The 18492-nt window shown below is 37.7% G+C and overlaps 1 protein-coding gene across 1 annotated transcript in view; it reads left to right on the forward strand.

Moving 5' to 3' along the window:
• MYO3B (myosin IIIB) overlaps positions 1-18492 on the forward strand; it is a gene marked incomplete at both ends in the record, with an annotated part of 214491 nt that overhangs the window by 79595 nt on the left and 116404 nt on the right. The window contains 2 exons of the mRNA XM_082483458.1: positions 1235-1300; positions 14614-14769. Of these exons, the coding sequence (XP_082339584.1) occupies positions 1235-1300; positions 14614-14769 (222 nt within the window). The remainder of the gene's footprint in view (positions 1-1234; positions 1301-14613; positions 14770-18492) is intronic.

An 18492-nucleotide genomic window follows, 5' to 3' on the forward strand; every position in this document is an offset into this window, starting at 1 on the left:
AACGATGAACAAAAATGGTCCATGTATTACAAAGCCACATTGTAAATTTTATTTAAAACCATTTTGTTTCAATTTTTTGAAGGTAATTGTTAAATGGAACTACTGTTTGAATGAATATGCATGAAAAAATCAAGACTACTAAGCCAATCAGCACTAATTTACATTGTTTGCCTTTTTGTTTTGTGAGGTGTTTCCAAGCAGTGTCATGCTGTGGAATGTGGCCCTGGTATAAACAGTGACTCATGATACAATCCAGAATATTAGTGAGTGTTTCTGTTGTAGAATAAGTCTTACTGTGATGGGTTTTTTTTTGCCAGTTCAGTAATATGTGACCCTTTGCATTGAGCCCTCAACTGCAGCAAAAGACAAATCATTAAGGTTTTGTAAAACACAAGTTTAATCTTAAAAAGTTAAATAGACTTCAATACTTACCAAGTCCTAAGTTGCAGAAGAAGCTGCTGGAAAATAATATAGTATAATATAATATGTGATTCACGAACACGTCCTGCTATAGATTGGTCCACTTAAATTTGAGCCGCTTAAAAATTGGTCTGCTTAATATGAGCTGTAAGCCTTGCTCTGTATGTTTATGTAATTTAGCTGTAACAGTAACAGTCAGAAAGGAAAGTAGTTATATGCCAATTAACATGGAACCCATCAGGGTTTAAAAGATTATTCTTACGGAAGGCCATCTTACTATGTAATGTAAAAATACTGTCTGCTAAATGTAATTTTAAAAATGATGTGTAGTTTTAATAGTTTTAGAGTTTACAGTGTCATCCAAACTGAATACAGATTGAAATCCGGACTGAAAATCCTGGATTGTTGACAGTTTGGTAGTCCTTATGATGAAGATATCCATACTTAAAAAGTTTTGGTCAAAGTCAGCAATCTGGGGTAAAGGGCTAAAGTGGTGTCATGGTTTGGTTAATATTCCAGTTCCAGTTGATCCTTCCTGAGTCAGGGTGAATTGAAAGGGAAATGTTGGGAAGCGCACTGTGAGCCATACTGACTACCAACTTCAAAGGTATTGACATAAAAGGAAAAGGACATGAAAAGAGGAGAACTGTCAGTGAACAAGCAGCAGCACGAAAAACCCAACAGGCATGCAAAGGGACCATATAGACAATTTAAGCATTACTTTCTTGATAATTTTCTTCCTAGAGGAACTATCTGTGAGATAATTCCAGTAAACATTTACATTTTAAGCCCCCAAACTTTGTATTTTTTTCAGAAATCCTCCTCCTACTTTGCTACATCCTGAAAAATGGTGCAGAGGATTCAACCATTTCATTTCACAGTGAGTTTTACTTTCTTTTAAAAACAGCTTATTCAGCAAGGCCTACGTGTGTCAATCTGAAAACAGAATTTGGTTTATGGAGCTGTTGCTTTTGCAGGTTTTTAACTTCAGTTTTCTTTTCATAGACTCTTGACCATGCTTCACTTTTTGAAAGCTGTACAGCACAGTTTGATCTTCTCATATAATTTGTTTCACAGCTTCTCTGAACTCCTTAGTTGATTTGCTTCTTGACTTTGATGGACCTGGGACGGGTTTATAAATATACCTGATTTCCTTGATGGTTTTGCAGTGAAATTTTGTGTCAAGGGGGCAAAAGGGTTTGTGACAATGACTGCTGGTCAATTTAATGTAAGAACTTGAAAGACAAGGAAGAAAATAGTTGCCCTTTTCCACAGTACTAATATTCAGTTGGTTGTGTACCCAATATATGTAATTGAACACCCGTTGTACCGGGAGTGTAATATGTTACGCAGATGGTACCAACCTTCTGGATGCGGCTGTCATTGAACTATAATATGCTTTTGCTTTACATTTTTCTTTTTGCAGTGAAACTAAGAATTCACAGTTTAGTAGTTGCTAGCATTATATTCAAAAATCTTACAGCAACTTTTATGAGTGATTTTTAAGGTTCTTCAGGATTTCATTGTGACCTATTACAGCCTAAGCTGTGTAACATGGGGAATAATATTACCGAACCCTTTGGAAGTTTACAGTGTTCAACTAGCCAAATATTTTGAACGCCACCCCTCAGTATTGACTTTTCAAGATAGGTTTGAAAATACGCACATCTGCATTTTTGAATCTGTTGTGTTCCTTAATGTATCTAGTTACTTGTGAAGGAGTACTATATCCCTACCTGATACCTTCTTCAGTCAGTTGTGTACTAGTGTCTTCCCATTTTAGAAGTTAAAAATAGGAAGAGTAATGCGAAATTTATTAATAATCCAGGAAAAATATTCTTATTTACTATGCTGATCTTTAATCAGGCGGGAGGTGTGGTATGGTTGGCCTACAGAGGAAGGCCATTACTATCATGACTGCAATGTAACTCATAATCTTTTCCAATGTAGGCAGTAGAAGTACCTTCGTCTAGAGCAGATTGATCCAAGTTCTGTTTCTCCATAATGCATGTCCTTGTTTACACAGCAGTGTGCATTGTGATCTATGCCCAAATCGGTGTTTATTGCAAAACTCATTGGGTGGTAGACGAATTCCATTCTATTATAGAGAAACATTGTTTTTACAGTATTTATGGACAGTGGCCTATATTCTGGGGGACTCTAGCACTGGTGGGTTATATTCCACTTGCACTTCAGAGAGTCAGTGCACCTGGTAAATAAGATTACATTGCTTTCTCAGAAACATCGTGCATTAACCTTCAGCATTGTTATACAGCTTTTTCTTTCTTGGTACTTCCTTTTTAGAAGGCCCTGCTGAGCTTGAGAACAATACAAAAACCTAAATATAACATTTCTTAACATTTGTTCAGTCCTTTAGTTCAGCATGCACTGTTCATAAAAGAAGTCAGTCATAAGTACTTAATGGCTATACTTGTTTTTAATCTCGTCCTTTGGGGTTTTTGATATCTTTAAATTGTATATTTTTAATCACATCAATTTTTAATTACTTTTGCTTAATTACTTCCTCTCACCAGCAACATCTGCAGGTTCTCAAATCTTGCTTTTAATTTTTACAGTAATACACACAATGAAGAAAGGAAGTGTGCTTATATGCAGTCTCTTAACATGGAGAAATTCAAAACTTGTCAAAAATATGCTGGGTTTATAGCTACCTTTAAGAGAACGCTGAAACAGAATTCTCTGTGACTTTGCTTCATTCTTGGGCATGTGTTAGTAAGTTGTTACGATGCAGAGGTTACAAGATATTTTTATGGAGGCTTGGATTTACATTAGTGTGTTTTCTAGAAAAAAAATAAATAATGAAACATTGGATCACATAACGGCAGACCTTTTAGCCATTACTGATAATTGGCTCATTTATATGCGTTAGTTATGCATTTGTTGATGCTCACCTTGTGACAGCTTAGTTATGATAAATTAAAAGCAGTGATTGTATAAATTCCATACTGCCTTCTATCCATATGTTAGGACCTTGCCTGATGTTTCTGTCACCCTTGTGATGAGTGGTTAGCTTTCAAATAATTTCATTATCTACCTCCTTCCTGATGGCTAACATCATTTGCATAACAAGCTTATCTGGTTCAAATTGTGGGCCAGACCAGCATACTGACAAAAACGAAGCATGCAGCTTTGGCTAAGCATACTTTTGACTTCAGTTCTGTTTACACAGTAATTTCTTTTATGCCAAGATTGCCAAACCTGGTCATTGTAGCTTTTTTACACCTCCCATTCTCATTCTTTGAAATGCCACTGTCTCAAAAGGCTTTTTTGTTATAAGAATTCTCTCGCATATTATAGTGATTTACAACATGCCTGAGCTGGAGTTTTAATGTACTTTTGTAGGTAACTCTTTAAACTCTTAAAATGGTAATCATATATTTTTTTATATTAAGTCTGTATTTTTAACTATGGTCCTACTGCCCCAAGAGGTACGATTTCGCAGAAGCATTTTAAAGTCAGATGCATTATTTACAAAATCTGAATGGAGAGAGGGTCAAGATAATTGTTAGCTTGGTGAATTTATGTTTCTATTCCCAGCACTGCTGACCTTGACTTGAGATGAAGACTAGCGTGTTGTCCTCATAAGGATTTTTACAATAAATTAGCTAATCTGAGTTAGGTATTTTGTTTTAAAGAAATACAGACAAGACAATTTCAGCCAAGCCTGGCAGCAGCCTAATTTTGTATTTGATATCTACTGAGATACATGCAGCACATATGTACTTTTAAAATCTGATAAAATTCTTTATATGCTTCTTTATCTATACTACTGTAATTGTCCACAAAGAACTTTGCTGCTCTGCTCACAGTGTGAAAAAGAATTAATTGTCTGTTTATTTTTAGCTGCATATTAATAAGGCTTATGATTGCTATAAGGCTATGTAAACACATCAGTTGTTGGAGGATTGGCTCCTAAAAACAATATACTTTTACCTATGTTTATTTCTATGTTGAAATGAAATATCAGTTTTGAAGAGTTCACCATATTCATTGCCCATGAATGTTTATGAAGCTTTTTTTTGATAGCTACAGCATAGATGACATTGCTCTCTTAAGATAACAATTTGTTTCCACCACCATTTTAGACATATAGTGCTGCAGAGTTAATTCATAAAATAATACAGGCTATATGTTAAAATGAATAAAAAAAGTCCATTCACTACAGTTATCTCTCATGCTGCAAATAATTTTCTTGGCAGTTTAAACCTTGACTGATCTCTAGGGGTAAATAGAAGAGTTAATATGTTCTTGGAGCAGAAGGATACAATAACCTTTATTTACATTACATCACAAAATGGTAATTTTAATTAAAATGAGCAATGGTATCTCCAGGGACAGACATTCTCCTTTTAAATTTATTTAACCAATGATTAGCTATTATGGTTCTTTGAATTAATTAGTCATTCTTGAGCTGGAGGGAATTAAAGAATTAAGAAATTCAGGAAGTACTAAAGTCAAAATGTGAAGTTACAGAGTTTATGGTCACATTTATCATCAGAATGTAACTTTTATTGCAGCAATGACATTGCAAATACAATACAAATATAATTTTTAGTCTTGATAAACTTAATTTTTTTACTCAATTTAAACACAGCCTCACAAGCTTAGTTTCATATTGATGAGTCTACATTCAGTTATTCAATTAATATATCATCTAGATTATATAGGTTTTAAGCGCTCCATTTAGATTTAACTTCTCTGAATGAAATTTTTTTCACAATCTAAGCAATTGTTTAGTGACATTCTGTTCATATTACATAAAGAACATTTTACTGTTTCTGTCACTGAGAACATGATATGCGTTTGACATAACTCATTAATTTCACAGTGTCTAAGAAGTCAAAGAGGTTTGCAAATGTTAGAAAGATACGAGTTGTGATGTGTAAGGTTACCACTAAATCTGTAAGTTTTCGCCTTTTATTCATTGATATAGACTCTGAGAATCTGTCCACAGATGAGCTTGAAATACTGAATTGTAGTACCTGACAAAAGATCTCCACCACTTTTGAGTATTTCATGAGACATTTTTATATAGCTGAATGGGCAAATATATTGGATACAATTATCTTCAGCTTTCTAATGAGCAGTTGTAGTAAAAAATTGCAATTTTGGGTAGAGGTGAGAAACTCCTTTGTAGGTTTGAAGTCCTGACCCTCTAAAGGATCGTGCTAGATTTTACCAATGTCATAGTATCAAGATCTTTCACTCAGTAAAATATACTGTTGAGTTCCTTAGCATTAGTGATAAGCACTCATTCTTCCCTTGGTTCCCATGGTGTGTGGGTTTATTGGCTTGCTATTCTCAATTGTAAACACTAACAGTAGTAAGTATAGTGTAGTGAGAACGATTTGTATCCATGGTGGAGTGACAAGTCTATTTGGGACGCATTCACAATTCTGGGAATAGTATGCTGCATAGAGGATTATAGTATCAGAGAGAGCACGTAAAGTAATTGTCTGATGAGACAAAGTTTCTTTACTCCCTTCTTCAAACTCCTATTTTCATTAAGTGCCAGTATTTCATTTTCTCAAGTAGTCTCTGCCTATTGCTCTTTCACCGGGATGTTTTAAAAGTTTGATTCGAAGCTTAGGTGTTTCTGAAGCTCTAACGTTATTACCATTTATTGGAAGGAAAGCCTTTTGTAATAGCTAGTGTTTGCCATCTTTCTGCTTCACTTGAAAGGAAATTTAAAGGCAGGATGTTACCACCTGTAACTACGTGGTTTTCACTTCCGTAATATTTAGTAAAAATAAAGACTGAGCATGGCAGAAGACTGAGGACAGTAAGACAGAAATGATAGACAAACACTAAGATGCAGGGTGGGTAGGAAGGAAGGAAGATGGCAGGAGCGAAGACAAGTGAAATATGTCTGTGCTGATCTTGTAGTAGTTTGTTTTCAGGGGTGGACTTAATGCTTCCAGTTAAATTATTCTCGTTCTCAAAGAAAGGATGTGTTCCAGATGATCCAGGTTTGTTTGGAATGCATTTTTGATGGTATGAAAGGCAGAAGTACAGAAATAGGAAAGTGGTAAAAATTGGAGTTGCAAAAAATATGAAACAAATAATAATCCAGCATTTCTGCCTGGTAATAGTACCTTTGCATTGGGCTGATGAAGCCACAGTAGAATAGTAAAGCCTTATTCCTGACAGTAGATTTTTAAATCGTCTGTACTTGTAGAATAGAGACAAGAGTTCAATTCCTTCTTTTACAACAGAAGAAACTGAGACAAAGGGCATCTTGCTCAAGGTCACTCAATAATCAATAGCCGAGCTGGGAATGAAGCAGTCCAGCATACTTTTAGATTAAGAGAACCTCCAGGAAGTACAGATGCGTCTGCTGTCCTCTTGTGGGCCGTGAGGTACAGGTCAGGTCTGGCACACAGTAATGGGAAGAATGTTGTTGTTGCCTGTGGACTCCCAACTAGTAGAACTAACCCGATCTCATCTGCCCAGATGTTTGTGAATTACTTCAAATGAAGACGTCATAGCATGGCTGGATTTGGGGTTTCACAGCAGAAGGCATCAAGCAGTCAGCTTAATGGTGTATAAGTGATTATGGCACAGAGAATCTACAATTGCCTTTTTAGTGGCTGTCCTTATTTACTGGAAGATAGGAAAGAATGCACTATACACCAAAGGAGAGAAAAATATCTCTGTCCTTAGCTGCCTTTCCAGCTATCACAAAAGATGGAAAAGAAACAAACTGTCAGTATCAGATTATGCTTTCTTTATCTCCTACGATCTCTATGCTCCAGCTGCCTCAAATCAGCTGCAAGCTGTAGTGTCAAAGGGGGATGGACACCTAAGGGAGAATGTTTGGTACAAATGCAAAACATACTGTTTCTAATAAAAAGCTTCAGTTGTAAAAGGGTCTGAAGGCTCTTTGTGTTCCTGGGTCTTCAAGGACAGGCCAAAGAAACAGAGCATACCCATTCCTGGTACAAGGCTAGAAACACCCCAATTTCATCATACAATAAATAAATGAATTAGTTGTTTTTGAGATACTCCCTAGAATTGTTCTGACTGAATTTCTGTTGTCTCTGTTACATTCTAAGGGTTTCAACATGAGCAAAGTCTGACCCATTCTGAGAGCTGCAAGATGTGCCACTCCACAGAGTTTCCATTTTTTGTTCTCTAAACCATGTATATGAGCCAGAATAAATTGTTGTGTCTATTCAGCCCAAAGGAGGCTTGGAAACCTGTTGTAATTTTTGAAGTTTTAGAAGAGGTGAAGCTATTTACTACATCTAAATTTACGATGTCAGTGTGAGTGAACCTTTGTTAAGTTTCAGATGTGTGCTCTAAATTACACTATATGGTGCTCGATGCTAAAAATTAAGCTGCAAGATTTATTAAGGAAACAGGTGCTGGTGACATTTCAGTATTAGAGGATTTCTCTCATTGTTAGGGAAGATTAGTAATTTATGGCATTTGCTACCAAAAGGCAGATCAATAAAGATATAAATGTGTTCTGACCAGCAAAATTTATATTACGCATGGGATGATTGACTACTTCGTCATAAATTCACTCTTTCATCTTGATATCTGATTGTAGCAGAAGGAACAGTAAAGTCCTTGTTATTTATCATGGGATGCTAGTTCAAGACAGGAGGCCTATTTAACCTATATACATGCCCTTAGTGCTCAGTGTTTCCTTTTTCCAAAGGGACAACTATATATAGTTCTGAAGATAAGGTTATTTGTATCCGGTATGTCCTGTTGAATTAGGACTGAAAGCAGAAATGCTGTTGGCAAAGCTGTCACAGTTTTTTAGTTTATTTTTGCAAATGAGTGACCTGCAGCAGTGGGGGATGGGCAGGCCTGGAAATAGGAAGCAGGGAGGCTTCAGGGAGGCATGCACATCCCTGCATCCTTATTACAAATGTAATTAACTGTCTTTTCTTCTCCACCTCTCTGCTGCCTGTGACTGACCAGTGTCTGACACAGCTATGCGTGGCACAGAGGTAGAAAGAACAGTCAGAGTCACGGATAGGAACGGAGCATTTTAACCAGTTAAAAACAATCTTAGAGATTGTTATTTTTCCTTCCTTGACTGGAAAGTTTCTGACCTAATGTACCTGGCCTAGAAGATGTTGCTTGTCAGTGTCTGTCCTTCCATTTCTCGAAGCAGGGGGTTCAACCCAGTTGGGGTCATGCTCTTGATTTCATTAATCTTCCACCGGGAATCAACCTTCTGATGGAAGTAGCTGGGTAAGTATGGGGAAGAAAAAATAAAAGTGTCAGAACTTAGAGACCTCCTTCTCCCTGCTTAGGGAGAGGATCAAGAGAATATGACCTTGCTCTTTTTCCTTGTCCTCTTGGAAATCTCCATTCTAGATCCCCAGCTGAGCAGTCCCTACCTTTGGGGGCAACCTGGTAACTGTTTTTTCTGGGATCGGGAGGAGAGGATGTGAGCACCTCAGAATGACCTCAAGTCCTGTTCAAGGCCCTGGAAAGCTCTTCTATCCCAATAGGAGAGTCCTGGGAAGATTCCTCACTGCTAGGCAGCAGGTACTTGTGCAAGTAGTGAAGTGTTTGGAGGGCAGGAGAGAGTGGTGTAGAGCTGTGTGAGGAGCAGATGATGGGGAGAGCACCCTGGTGGGCCAGGGAGCGGCAGAGACATAGGGTCCAGAAGAGTGGCAATGAGGACTTTATCTAACCATTGTTGACCTGATTGGAATCTTTATATTTCTCTCACCCAGAGGCTGTGGTGTGGATTCCCCAGCTCTAATACAGAGTCTGATACACAGTCATCATTTCTTCCAAATAATGACCTATGCATCTTCTGTGCATGTAGATGATAAACAGTGACTAGATGTCTGGTTGAATATTTGGTTTACGGGACAAAATGACTTCCAGCAATTCACTGCCAGCAGATGAGAAATCATCAAAAAAATGTAGCATTCACAAAATGCAATAATTGAAGAAAACAAATACTGTACAAAATACATCATAATATAACTAAGCTATAAGGGTTGGACCTGCTTAGTTTCTTTATTTTTAAAGAAAGTACTTGAGGCCAAGTGGATCATAATAGATCTGATGAAAGAGAATTTCTGAAAGAAATAACTGCTGCTGCTCTACTTAGGTTTAGCTGCAATATTGAATGACGTTAGTAATTGTTTTCTATTTCTGAACACACAGGAGACTTAGACCTCCATTGCAGTTCTTATGAAATCTATTTCTTTCCATTTATTCATTAGTAAATATTAGCTCGTGAATGCTGATAAATAGCTCCCCTTTTCAGTCATCTGATTCGCTGCTTGCAAAATGGCAGTTTACATTGTTGAGAGGTAGCAGTTCCAACAATGTTATCGTCCAAGTGCAAGCAGCCAGTGAATTTTTAGCGGCTGTCTCAGATGGGCCTGTGTGTATGGGAGTCTGCTCTTATCCCCTGCTAATAAATGCTTCATCTTTGCCTGTAATTGTGGCAGAATGGAAATGGTGCTTAGGAGCCTGGCTGTGAGACTGCAGCAAATGGCTGCAACCTATGTTTAATGTTGTGACACTAATGAATTCTGAGAATTAATTTTCAGCTAAGAAAGCATGGTGGAAGATACTAGAATTTCAAATTAGGTTATGGATTGACTTTCATCAAGGCAAACGTGTACAATGTTTGTTTCCTTTTCAGTCTCTGCTTAGTTCTCACATTATTTAGATCCAAAAAATAGCACACCTAATGCAATCATATTTTCAGCATACCTGCTACGAAACCCATCTTGTAGCAGATTTGCTACTCAATTTGCTCAATGCAAGGCAGTCTCACCACTTTTTTTTTTAAATAATTTCTACAGCCAAACAAATTGTATTAATTTGCAGGTGCAGCACATTTGTTGGTTTTATATGTAATTGCAGCATGGTTGATGTTTGACAGAGCCTAAACTAGCTGTCCAAATTGGTCTTAAACAAATGCTTAGATGAGCACCTGAAGATATTTTAGTTTTCTGCTTTCCTCAGAAGAAAATCCTTCGGTGCTATGACTTCTTAATTTTGTTTTTTACTTGCACAACACATACACTGATTTCTATTGGCTGCATTAAATGAGAATATTTTCTGATAAGTGACATTATAAAAGCTGTTTTCTTACTGTACTCTTCCTCTTTCAAATGTTAATATTGATTTCTTTTTTTCTGGCCTTTACATGGAATGCATCTCCTGACTGAATGTACTGGCAACTTTGGACTCAGGAACCCATATGATTAACTTTTTCACACATTATAGTTCTATTTCAGGATGCGGATCCGTAGAAAACACTGTGATAAGGCTCACCTTCATGCAGCTGATATTTTATACTAAATTATTTTTTCTGAAGAGCAGTATAGTGTCAATACTGCTTCCAGTGCAGAAGATGATTCCTTACTGAACACCTGCAGTAACACTGGCAGTCAGATGCATCATTTTTCACTAGCACATAAGTGGTGGCCCAAGAATTGTTATTTTACAGGTAACGTTGACTAAGAACAACAGCAGCACACATTCAGTGTGGCACGAAAAGCAATACAGTTGAAATGAGAGTGTGTAGAAGCAGAGCATGTAAATATACCTCAGAATATTAATAGGTCTTGTCTACGCAGAGAGGAATTAGGACAAAAGAATACACACCAAGAGGAGAAATTTAAGGACTATCTTTTCAGTGTCGCATGCCAGCTCTCCGCCCCGCACTCCACCTCAGCAGGCCTGGTGATACACCAAATTGGCACTGAATACCTGAGTAAGCACTGAGCCCACAGTATCTACTGGGACTAAGCTGCAAGCCAGTTACTGGCACTTGAAACATAATGAGTAATTTTTAGAATTGACTGTGTCAACGCTTCTGCTCTGTTTCAGTGCAAAAGGAGAGTGTATATGCCATACAGGCTTCAATTTCCTATGGCCTGCCTGGTCTTTCTGCTGCTGTGTTCCTAATGTGCTAGGAACTTGCCATTTAACTTGATGGATTAAACCAACTTCGGTGGAAACGTACATTCTCCTGTCAGTCTCTTCCCTGAACTGGAGTAGAAGTACTGAGACAAGAAGTTACAGATGTGAATTTAAGCAGCTGTCCCTCACTCTTGCACAGCTGTTAGTTACTAGTTCCCTGCTTTGTTGTGGCATCTCACTAACCATCTGAAAAGGCTCTGTTCTTCCGGTATAGGCACAGACTTGGCACAATAGTAGGTGTGCTCTGTCTGAGCTTGGAACAGAGTCTTTGATCACAGGATCGCGTGTATGTCTTGTGTCATTCGCTTGGTCATCTTATGAATTCAAGAAGTTTTACTTGTGTTTCTAGTGAAATCCTAAGTGACCACAGATTGCAAAAATATCCTACTACCAGAGAACGAATGCTGCATATAGATGAAACAACATATAAACTTTGGTAGTTGCAAGGCAGAAGAGGAGCATGCAGGCAGAGTGAATAGTCAGTGGGGGATTGGCAGGAGTATGCAACAGAAACAAAGGTAATCTTAAGGTAGTCTTCAAGACTGCTTCCCTGACAGAACTTACCTATGCGTATTAAAACACCTGCCAGACGCGATCAGCTAGCATTTTACAAACATAATAGAGAAGCTAAGAACTTTTTTCCATAAAAAGTTTTCCTTACGTCTCTTCTTCTTGGGCTTCCTTAATGAATGCAGTATCCTGGACATTTGAATGTTTCACCTAGGGGCCATCTATATAGAAAAATCTCTCTTGCAACTTCTGGATCTTGTCCATAGTGTCTTTGGAGGTAAATTGTTCCAGAGCTCAGGTAGAATTTGTATTAATAACTGCATACCAACAGGTAAAAGATTTATATGTTCTTCACACTTTTAGTACACACAAGATATTGTGTCAGGAACTGTGACTTCTTGAAGAGAATCCATTTAAAATCCAATGTTGTTGTTATCTGAAAAGTAACTGCCTCCACATTAGGGCCTGTTGCGATAGGACAAGGGATAATGGTGTTAAACTAAAAGGGTAGATTCAGACGAGATATAAGGAAGAAATTTTTACAATGAGGGTGATGAAACACTGGAACAGGTTGCCCAGAGAGGTGGTAGATGCCCCATTCCGGGAAACATTCAAGGTCAGATTGGAAGGGGCTCTGAGCAACCTGATCTAGTTGAAGATGTCCCTGCTCGCTGCAGGGGAGGTTGGACTAGATGACCTTTAAAGGTCCCTTCCAACCTGAACTATTCTATGATTCTGTGACATAGGTGCACTCGTATTGTTACATTACTGAAAAATTCCTGATGTAGTCAAAGCTAACAAGAAAATTTATATATTAAAAATATAGCATAAATACTATAAATTTGTAATGATTGTTAGTATGGTAAAAATCATGAGTGCGCAAGCTTTTCATACTGAAATCTCCAAATACTTGCCATCAATCTGTGATTTTGTATGCTGCATAGTTTTTTGTTGTTTTGTGTTTTGTTCCGCTGCCTTCCTGATTAATGTTATCTTTCTTTTCAAATGCTTTTTTCTTTTTTCTTAGGAAACACATAAATTTAACCAGGACTGGCATGGACCATATTGTCTGTGTGGGTGTATTGACTTTTAAAAACCATGGATCACAAAAGGAAAAGTGTGTGTGTGTGGGGGGGGGGGGTCGGAACCTGTTGAAGGCTAATGATGGATCTCTTCATGGGAGGAAAGGACTGGTATTTATAGCCTTGCACTCAGAGGGATGGAGATAAAGCAGGTTCTGTTACTTTAGCCTTTTTGTCAGGAGGCTATGGTTCTAGCCTAGAGCAACATTCACCAAAATAGTTATAAAACTGGTAGCACATTTTACAGACTGTCTTTTCTGGAGTAGATGTACCAAGAAGAGGTTGGGAAAATGGTTTTCAGGAACCTAAAGTATTAAAGTTACGCTGAAAGATATTTCAGGATAATTTTAAGACCAGACTTTAAGCTTCAGTAAAGTACTTGAGGTGAGGCTAAATTTTAATCATTTGCTAATCTGTTTGGTAGTATTTGAAAACAATTAATGTGTAGGATTTTTTTTTAATGCAGTTTAAGTTTTGCAAATTGTTATTGATACTGCTAGAATAGAAATTATTCTAAAAGGTGTTAAAGTTTCATTGAACTTTTGGCTGAAAAGATAATCTTTACTTGTGATGTTTGGCCCTGTTAAGGGAATACTTTAGGTGTATCACTTAATATCAGCAAATCTGAGATGCAGTTGTGAAGTATGTAATATGAATGCATCTCATCAAATAAACTCATCTTGGGCTATAATTCACTGAAATGATATGTGCTAAAAGGGAGGTATGTACTGAATTCCAACATTTCTTTTTCACATTCTCAGATAATGTCAATATTATTGTTTGAGCAAGATAAACAGAATACTTTAATATAAAGAATTAGAGTGTACATTAAAGCAGTCTAATCCCATTAGATCATTCTTCTGTTTGGACTGTATTATTTCAGCTTTATTGTACAGAAAAGAATTCAACTTTGAACATGGCTTCCTGAATTTTAAATCTCAATTATATAAATTAGCCTTATACTTTATTTTATGCTAATTTAATAGGATGTATCTCTGTACTCATTACTAGATCACCTGTTCCTATCACAGACAAAACGTTGGTACCCTGGCTAACATTTCTGATTCATTCATTTTGTTTCCAGTCTTAAATTATGCAGGTTGGCAGAATTTTCTATTATTCTTATGCTAACACTTATCACTCCAATATAGAAGATCTACCTGAAACATTCATTTTAAAAACAAAACAGAGCTCTATATCAAATTGTCCTGACTAGTGTGTCACAAGTTTCACTTGTGGTTTTTATTAGGCTATATCCTGCAGTTCTTAGTCAAAATTCTCATTGGAGAATAGGTAGAAAATTAAAGTGAATTAAGTATTGTCTATTCATCTTAGGTTATGCTTAATGTATATTAACTGTACAGCACTTACAAGATACAGTGCCATTTTTTCATAGTAAGCTACTTACAGTTAAAAAGAGAGATTAAATAAACTCAAATTCATACCCTTTATACTAAAGTACTTGTAGGGTGAATTCACTTAGTTAAGTATTTTTTGCTAGATTTATTCCAATGTAGAGCAAGTGTCTTGTTGGATACTGTGGAACTCAAATTTGTGGAAGAAGAAGCTACTGTACAATGACAGCTACACAGTAAGCGAACTCAAATCATGCTGTAATGAAAGAACGTCGTTGCCTGAGACCACTATTCCTCTGTCACAGGTGTCTTATCAAGGATTTTGAAAAGCGTCCTTCAGTCACCCACCTTTTGGAGCATCCGTTTATTAAACAAGTACATGGTAAAGATATGCCTCTGCAAAAACAGCTGGCTGAACTCATCCAAGAACAACAGCAGCTCGGCTCCGTAGCCAAAACAAGGTACCGTACAACATATATGCTGCAGCCTTCCTTGCCCATACTAGTCCTGGAAGCACAGTTTGAAACTTCAAACGCACAGACATTGACTAGCAATGTTATTAGCAATAAGTGCTGCATGCCATGTGAATGCAAGAGACATATTTTCCCACTGATACTCTTTAAAGCTGATTTGATCAGCCATTATGCAACCTTCTCCTTAGCCTTCTTTCTCCCACTGAACTCTGTTCTGTATGTATTTGCTTTTGGCTCAGTCACAGAGATGCTAATAATTCTAAAACGTTCTGGTTTGTGGAAATACATTTTGTCATGATGAAAAATTATATCGTATTTTGGTTTCAGATCTTTAAAAATACAATTGTGAATAATGAAGTGACTACTAGAAAAGGTTAAGAACAGAGCAGTAACGTTTGCTGTTAGATACTATTAGTAAGAAGGTTATTCAGTACTTAAAGTAATTGTTTTGTCTGTAGTTTAATAGTAACTACTATTTTTCATTCAGCCTAGTAATTAATTTTGAAATGTGCTTAAAAAGCAATGAATGTTTATCAGCAGCAGTGGGTTTTTTTTACTTTTAAGGCCAATTGTAAATATGCCTTAGTTTAGTTGTCGTCCAGAGGGTGGCAGAATTTCACTGTTTCAAAAGAGAATTAAATGCAAATGAACACACCTTACCAAGCTCAGCAATCATTCTGTAATATGAAATTTGTCAAGAGTGAGATAAGCCCTGGCCCATTATTATAAACAAACACCTACTAATGTTGATGAAGAAAATTAAATGTCATGATTCATAAGTCATAAACATGTATATACTTACATGCCATAAGACTCTGTAGCTTAAATGCTAAAAGCCTAAACAAAAATGTGCAAGTTAAAATAAAGGAATAGTTGTAAGTACAGTTTCAAGGTGAAGTTGACTTCTGAGGAGGTTTTCTTTTTTTTTAATTTTTTTTCTTTTCTGCAAAAAGATACCAGGAACTGCTTACTGTGGGTGAGGGAGCTATGCCAGTGTTACTAAGCAGACCTCCCCCGTGTAACACCTTACAGATCAGATTACCTATAGCTGTGGGTTGGCTGGCCTAAACGATATCAGAGTTTTCCCAGCTGTTGACCAAATAGAAGATACAGACAGAGTGAAATGATCCTTGTACTAAGAGGAGCTCTGAAATGGATTCCTCATGGTATTCCAATACCAATTCTGGGATCTGTCTCCATAATGTGGAGTGAGAAGGAATCAAGACCAAGATAGCATTTCTTTCCTCAAGCTTTTCCATATATTAACTGGGAGCACTGTGACAGACAAGCTTCTGCACCTTTTGCTTTTGCATTACTAGAGTTTAGGAAGGATTTTGCTTCACAGCATCCCCAGTATGAGTCAGTGCTCACCTAAGGGAGTTTAACTCTTTTTCCATCCTGTCACCACCTAACCCATCTTAAATATTTTGTTTGCCAAGGGTGATTATTTGCAACGTGTGTGCAGTAGCACCTGCAGATTGCAGTGGTGAAGGGGACTCTCTTGTAATGGGTTTAGTCCTAATCTTATGCTCCCTACCAGTCTAAGTCCTGTTATTGTCCCTGATGCCCCCAAATTTACTTGGCCAACTAGTTCCCAGATCGTTATCTGACCCATCTTTCCCATCAGTCTCCATTCACTGTTCATTCTGTTCTCTCTAAGGCTTTGTTCTCCTGTTCGTCAGCTTCTTGTATCTTCGTTCTCTACCACTCCAATAACTTCTGTTTCTAATCTCCACCTCCTTCAGCAAGTCCTAGTCCAGGTTCTTCTATTTTTCCAGCCATTTCTCTGTTCTTGGTGTTCCTCCTCATCTGATAATGTAGCTCACAGCCCTCTTTATTGTTTCTTATCACTGAATTCACCTTTCCCAGGTCTGTTATAGTTTCTCTTCTACTCTTAAAGGTCTACTCCCAGCAGATTTTTCACAGTATCACAGTATCACAGTATGCTAGGGATTGGAAGGGACCTCAAAAGATCATCTAGTCCAATCCCCCTGTCGGAGCAGGAACACCTAGATGAGGTTGCACAGGAAGGCGTCCAGGCGAGTTTTGAATGTCTCCAGAGAAGGAGACTCCACAACCTCCCTGGGCAGCCATCTTGTTCTTCCCTTGTACCCATCTTGTTCTTCCCTGGAATCTTGGTCTGCTTTTAGCCATGCCTCCGAATTAGATCGCTTCTTCCTCTGCCAGTGAACGATAAGAGGGGAGACATGATTTGACTGCTGGAGAAATAGTTGTCTTTCACTTTCAAGCTGTTGGACCTTGCTATTGGCTTCACTTTGAAGCCAATGGGCCTAGCTGCTATTAAAGAATGTCTGATTGTTGTAGCCTTATACTATGGTATCCTTACTTGTTCTTTGAAGCACCAGCCCACTTTGATCAGGGCTGAGAGCATGGTCGGTGAGGACAAAAATTTAGTGATCATTTACCGTTGAAATCTACAACATGTTGTTCAGAATGATGAAGTGCTGATTTTCCAAAGATTTGAAACTTGATCAAATTGGTACAAACCTTAATGAGATTGCAAAAGCATAACCCTGCAAAATACCCAAGTCTGTGGGCCAGACAGTTAATATTGGACTACAAACATCAGATTATTACAAGAGAACCGAGCACCAGGAGCATCTAATTATAATTTTCCCCAGAGGCATAGACATAGTCTCATAATAGTAAAGAGCTCGGCTCTGTAATAGGGAGAAAGTACCCCCTAGGAAAATTGGTACCAATTAAAAGCTTTTAAAAACTCTGTAATGCGTTTATAAAATAATTTTCAGTACAGAATCTGACATGCAGAAGAACACATGACCAGATGGTACTGTAAAAAAATTCACTGGCGTTCATTTGTGGGGGTCTGTAGCAGTCATCTGAATGTATAGTCACCACTTCAAAGCACATAGACCAATTAAAACCCATGTTGACTAAAACTTTCTGTTATACCATTGGATATATGTGCATGCTTTTTCTGTTTGTTGGTGTGCACATGACAGGTACAATGAAATGGGCATTAATTCCCTGGTGTTCAGAGATAAAGAAAAGTAGATGCCCCTATTTAGGATCACAGCAACACTACAGGTCCATCATTTAAAAGATAAGTAAAAGAAAATGTTCTCCCATTTATACTGCCATAGAACACTCAGAGCACAGGCTGAAAATTTCCAGAAACTGGAAAATCATCAGGATGCTGGTGTTAACAGCACTTCTACTGTGAGGGAACTCAGGGAGTCACTGGTGATGACAACTGATCAGGAGGTATCTGGGTTTTGTCTCATTTGAAAGTCTGCCAGCATCAGTGCTTTGCACTTGCATCTTTTGATTCTTTACTGACTCAGCACCTGTGGTTTTTTTAATAGGATTCTCTTTCCAATTGAGCCGTGCCAGTTTTGCCTATTTTGGGGCATCGCTTAAGGTTATAGTGCCTGAGAGCAAGCTTGCAAACTAGCAAGTCAGTACTACTGATTTAGAGGGTATGATGGAGAGATGTGGAGAGCTGACCTAGCAGTTCACTGCTACTGAAAAGGACTGGCTTCTTTCTCTCGTTTTCCCAGAGCTCCCAGGAACAAGCTCATGGTGCTGTTTTTATTACAGCTCCGGTGATTGTCAAAATAGAGATAGAGGTTCTAAAGCAAGCGAAAGAAACTAAGCCAGCAGAAACACACAGATAATTTTCCACTGTGTTGGTGGTTGCAGAGGGGATACCTCAACTGATGTAGCTGA

The sequence above is a fragment of the Vanellus vanellus genome (genome assembly GCF_965231255.1).
Source record: "Vanellus vanellus genome assembly, chromosome: 5".
In the NCBI taxonomy this organism is placed as follows: Eukaryota; Metazoa; Chordata; class Aves; order Charadriiformes; family Charadriidae; genus Vanellus; species Vanellus vanellus.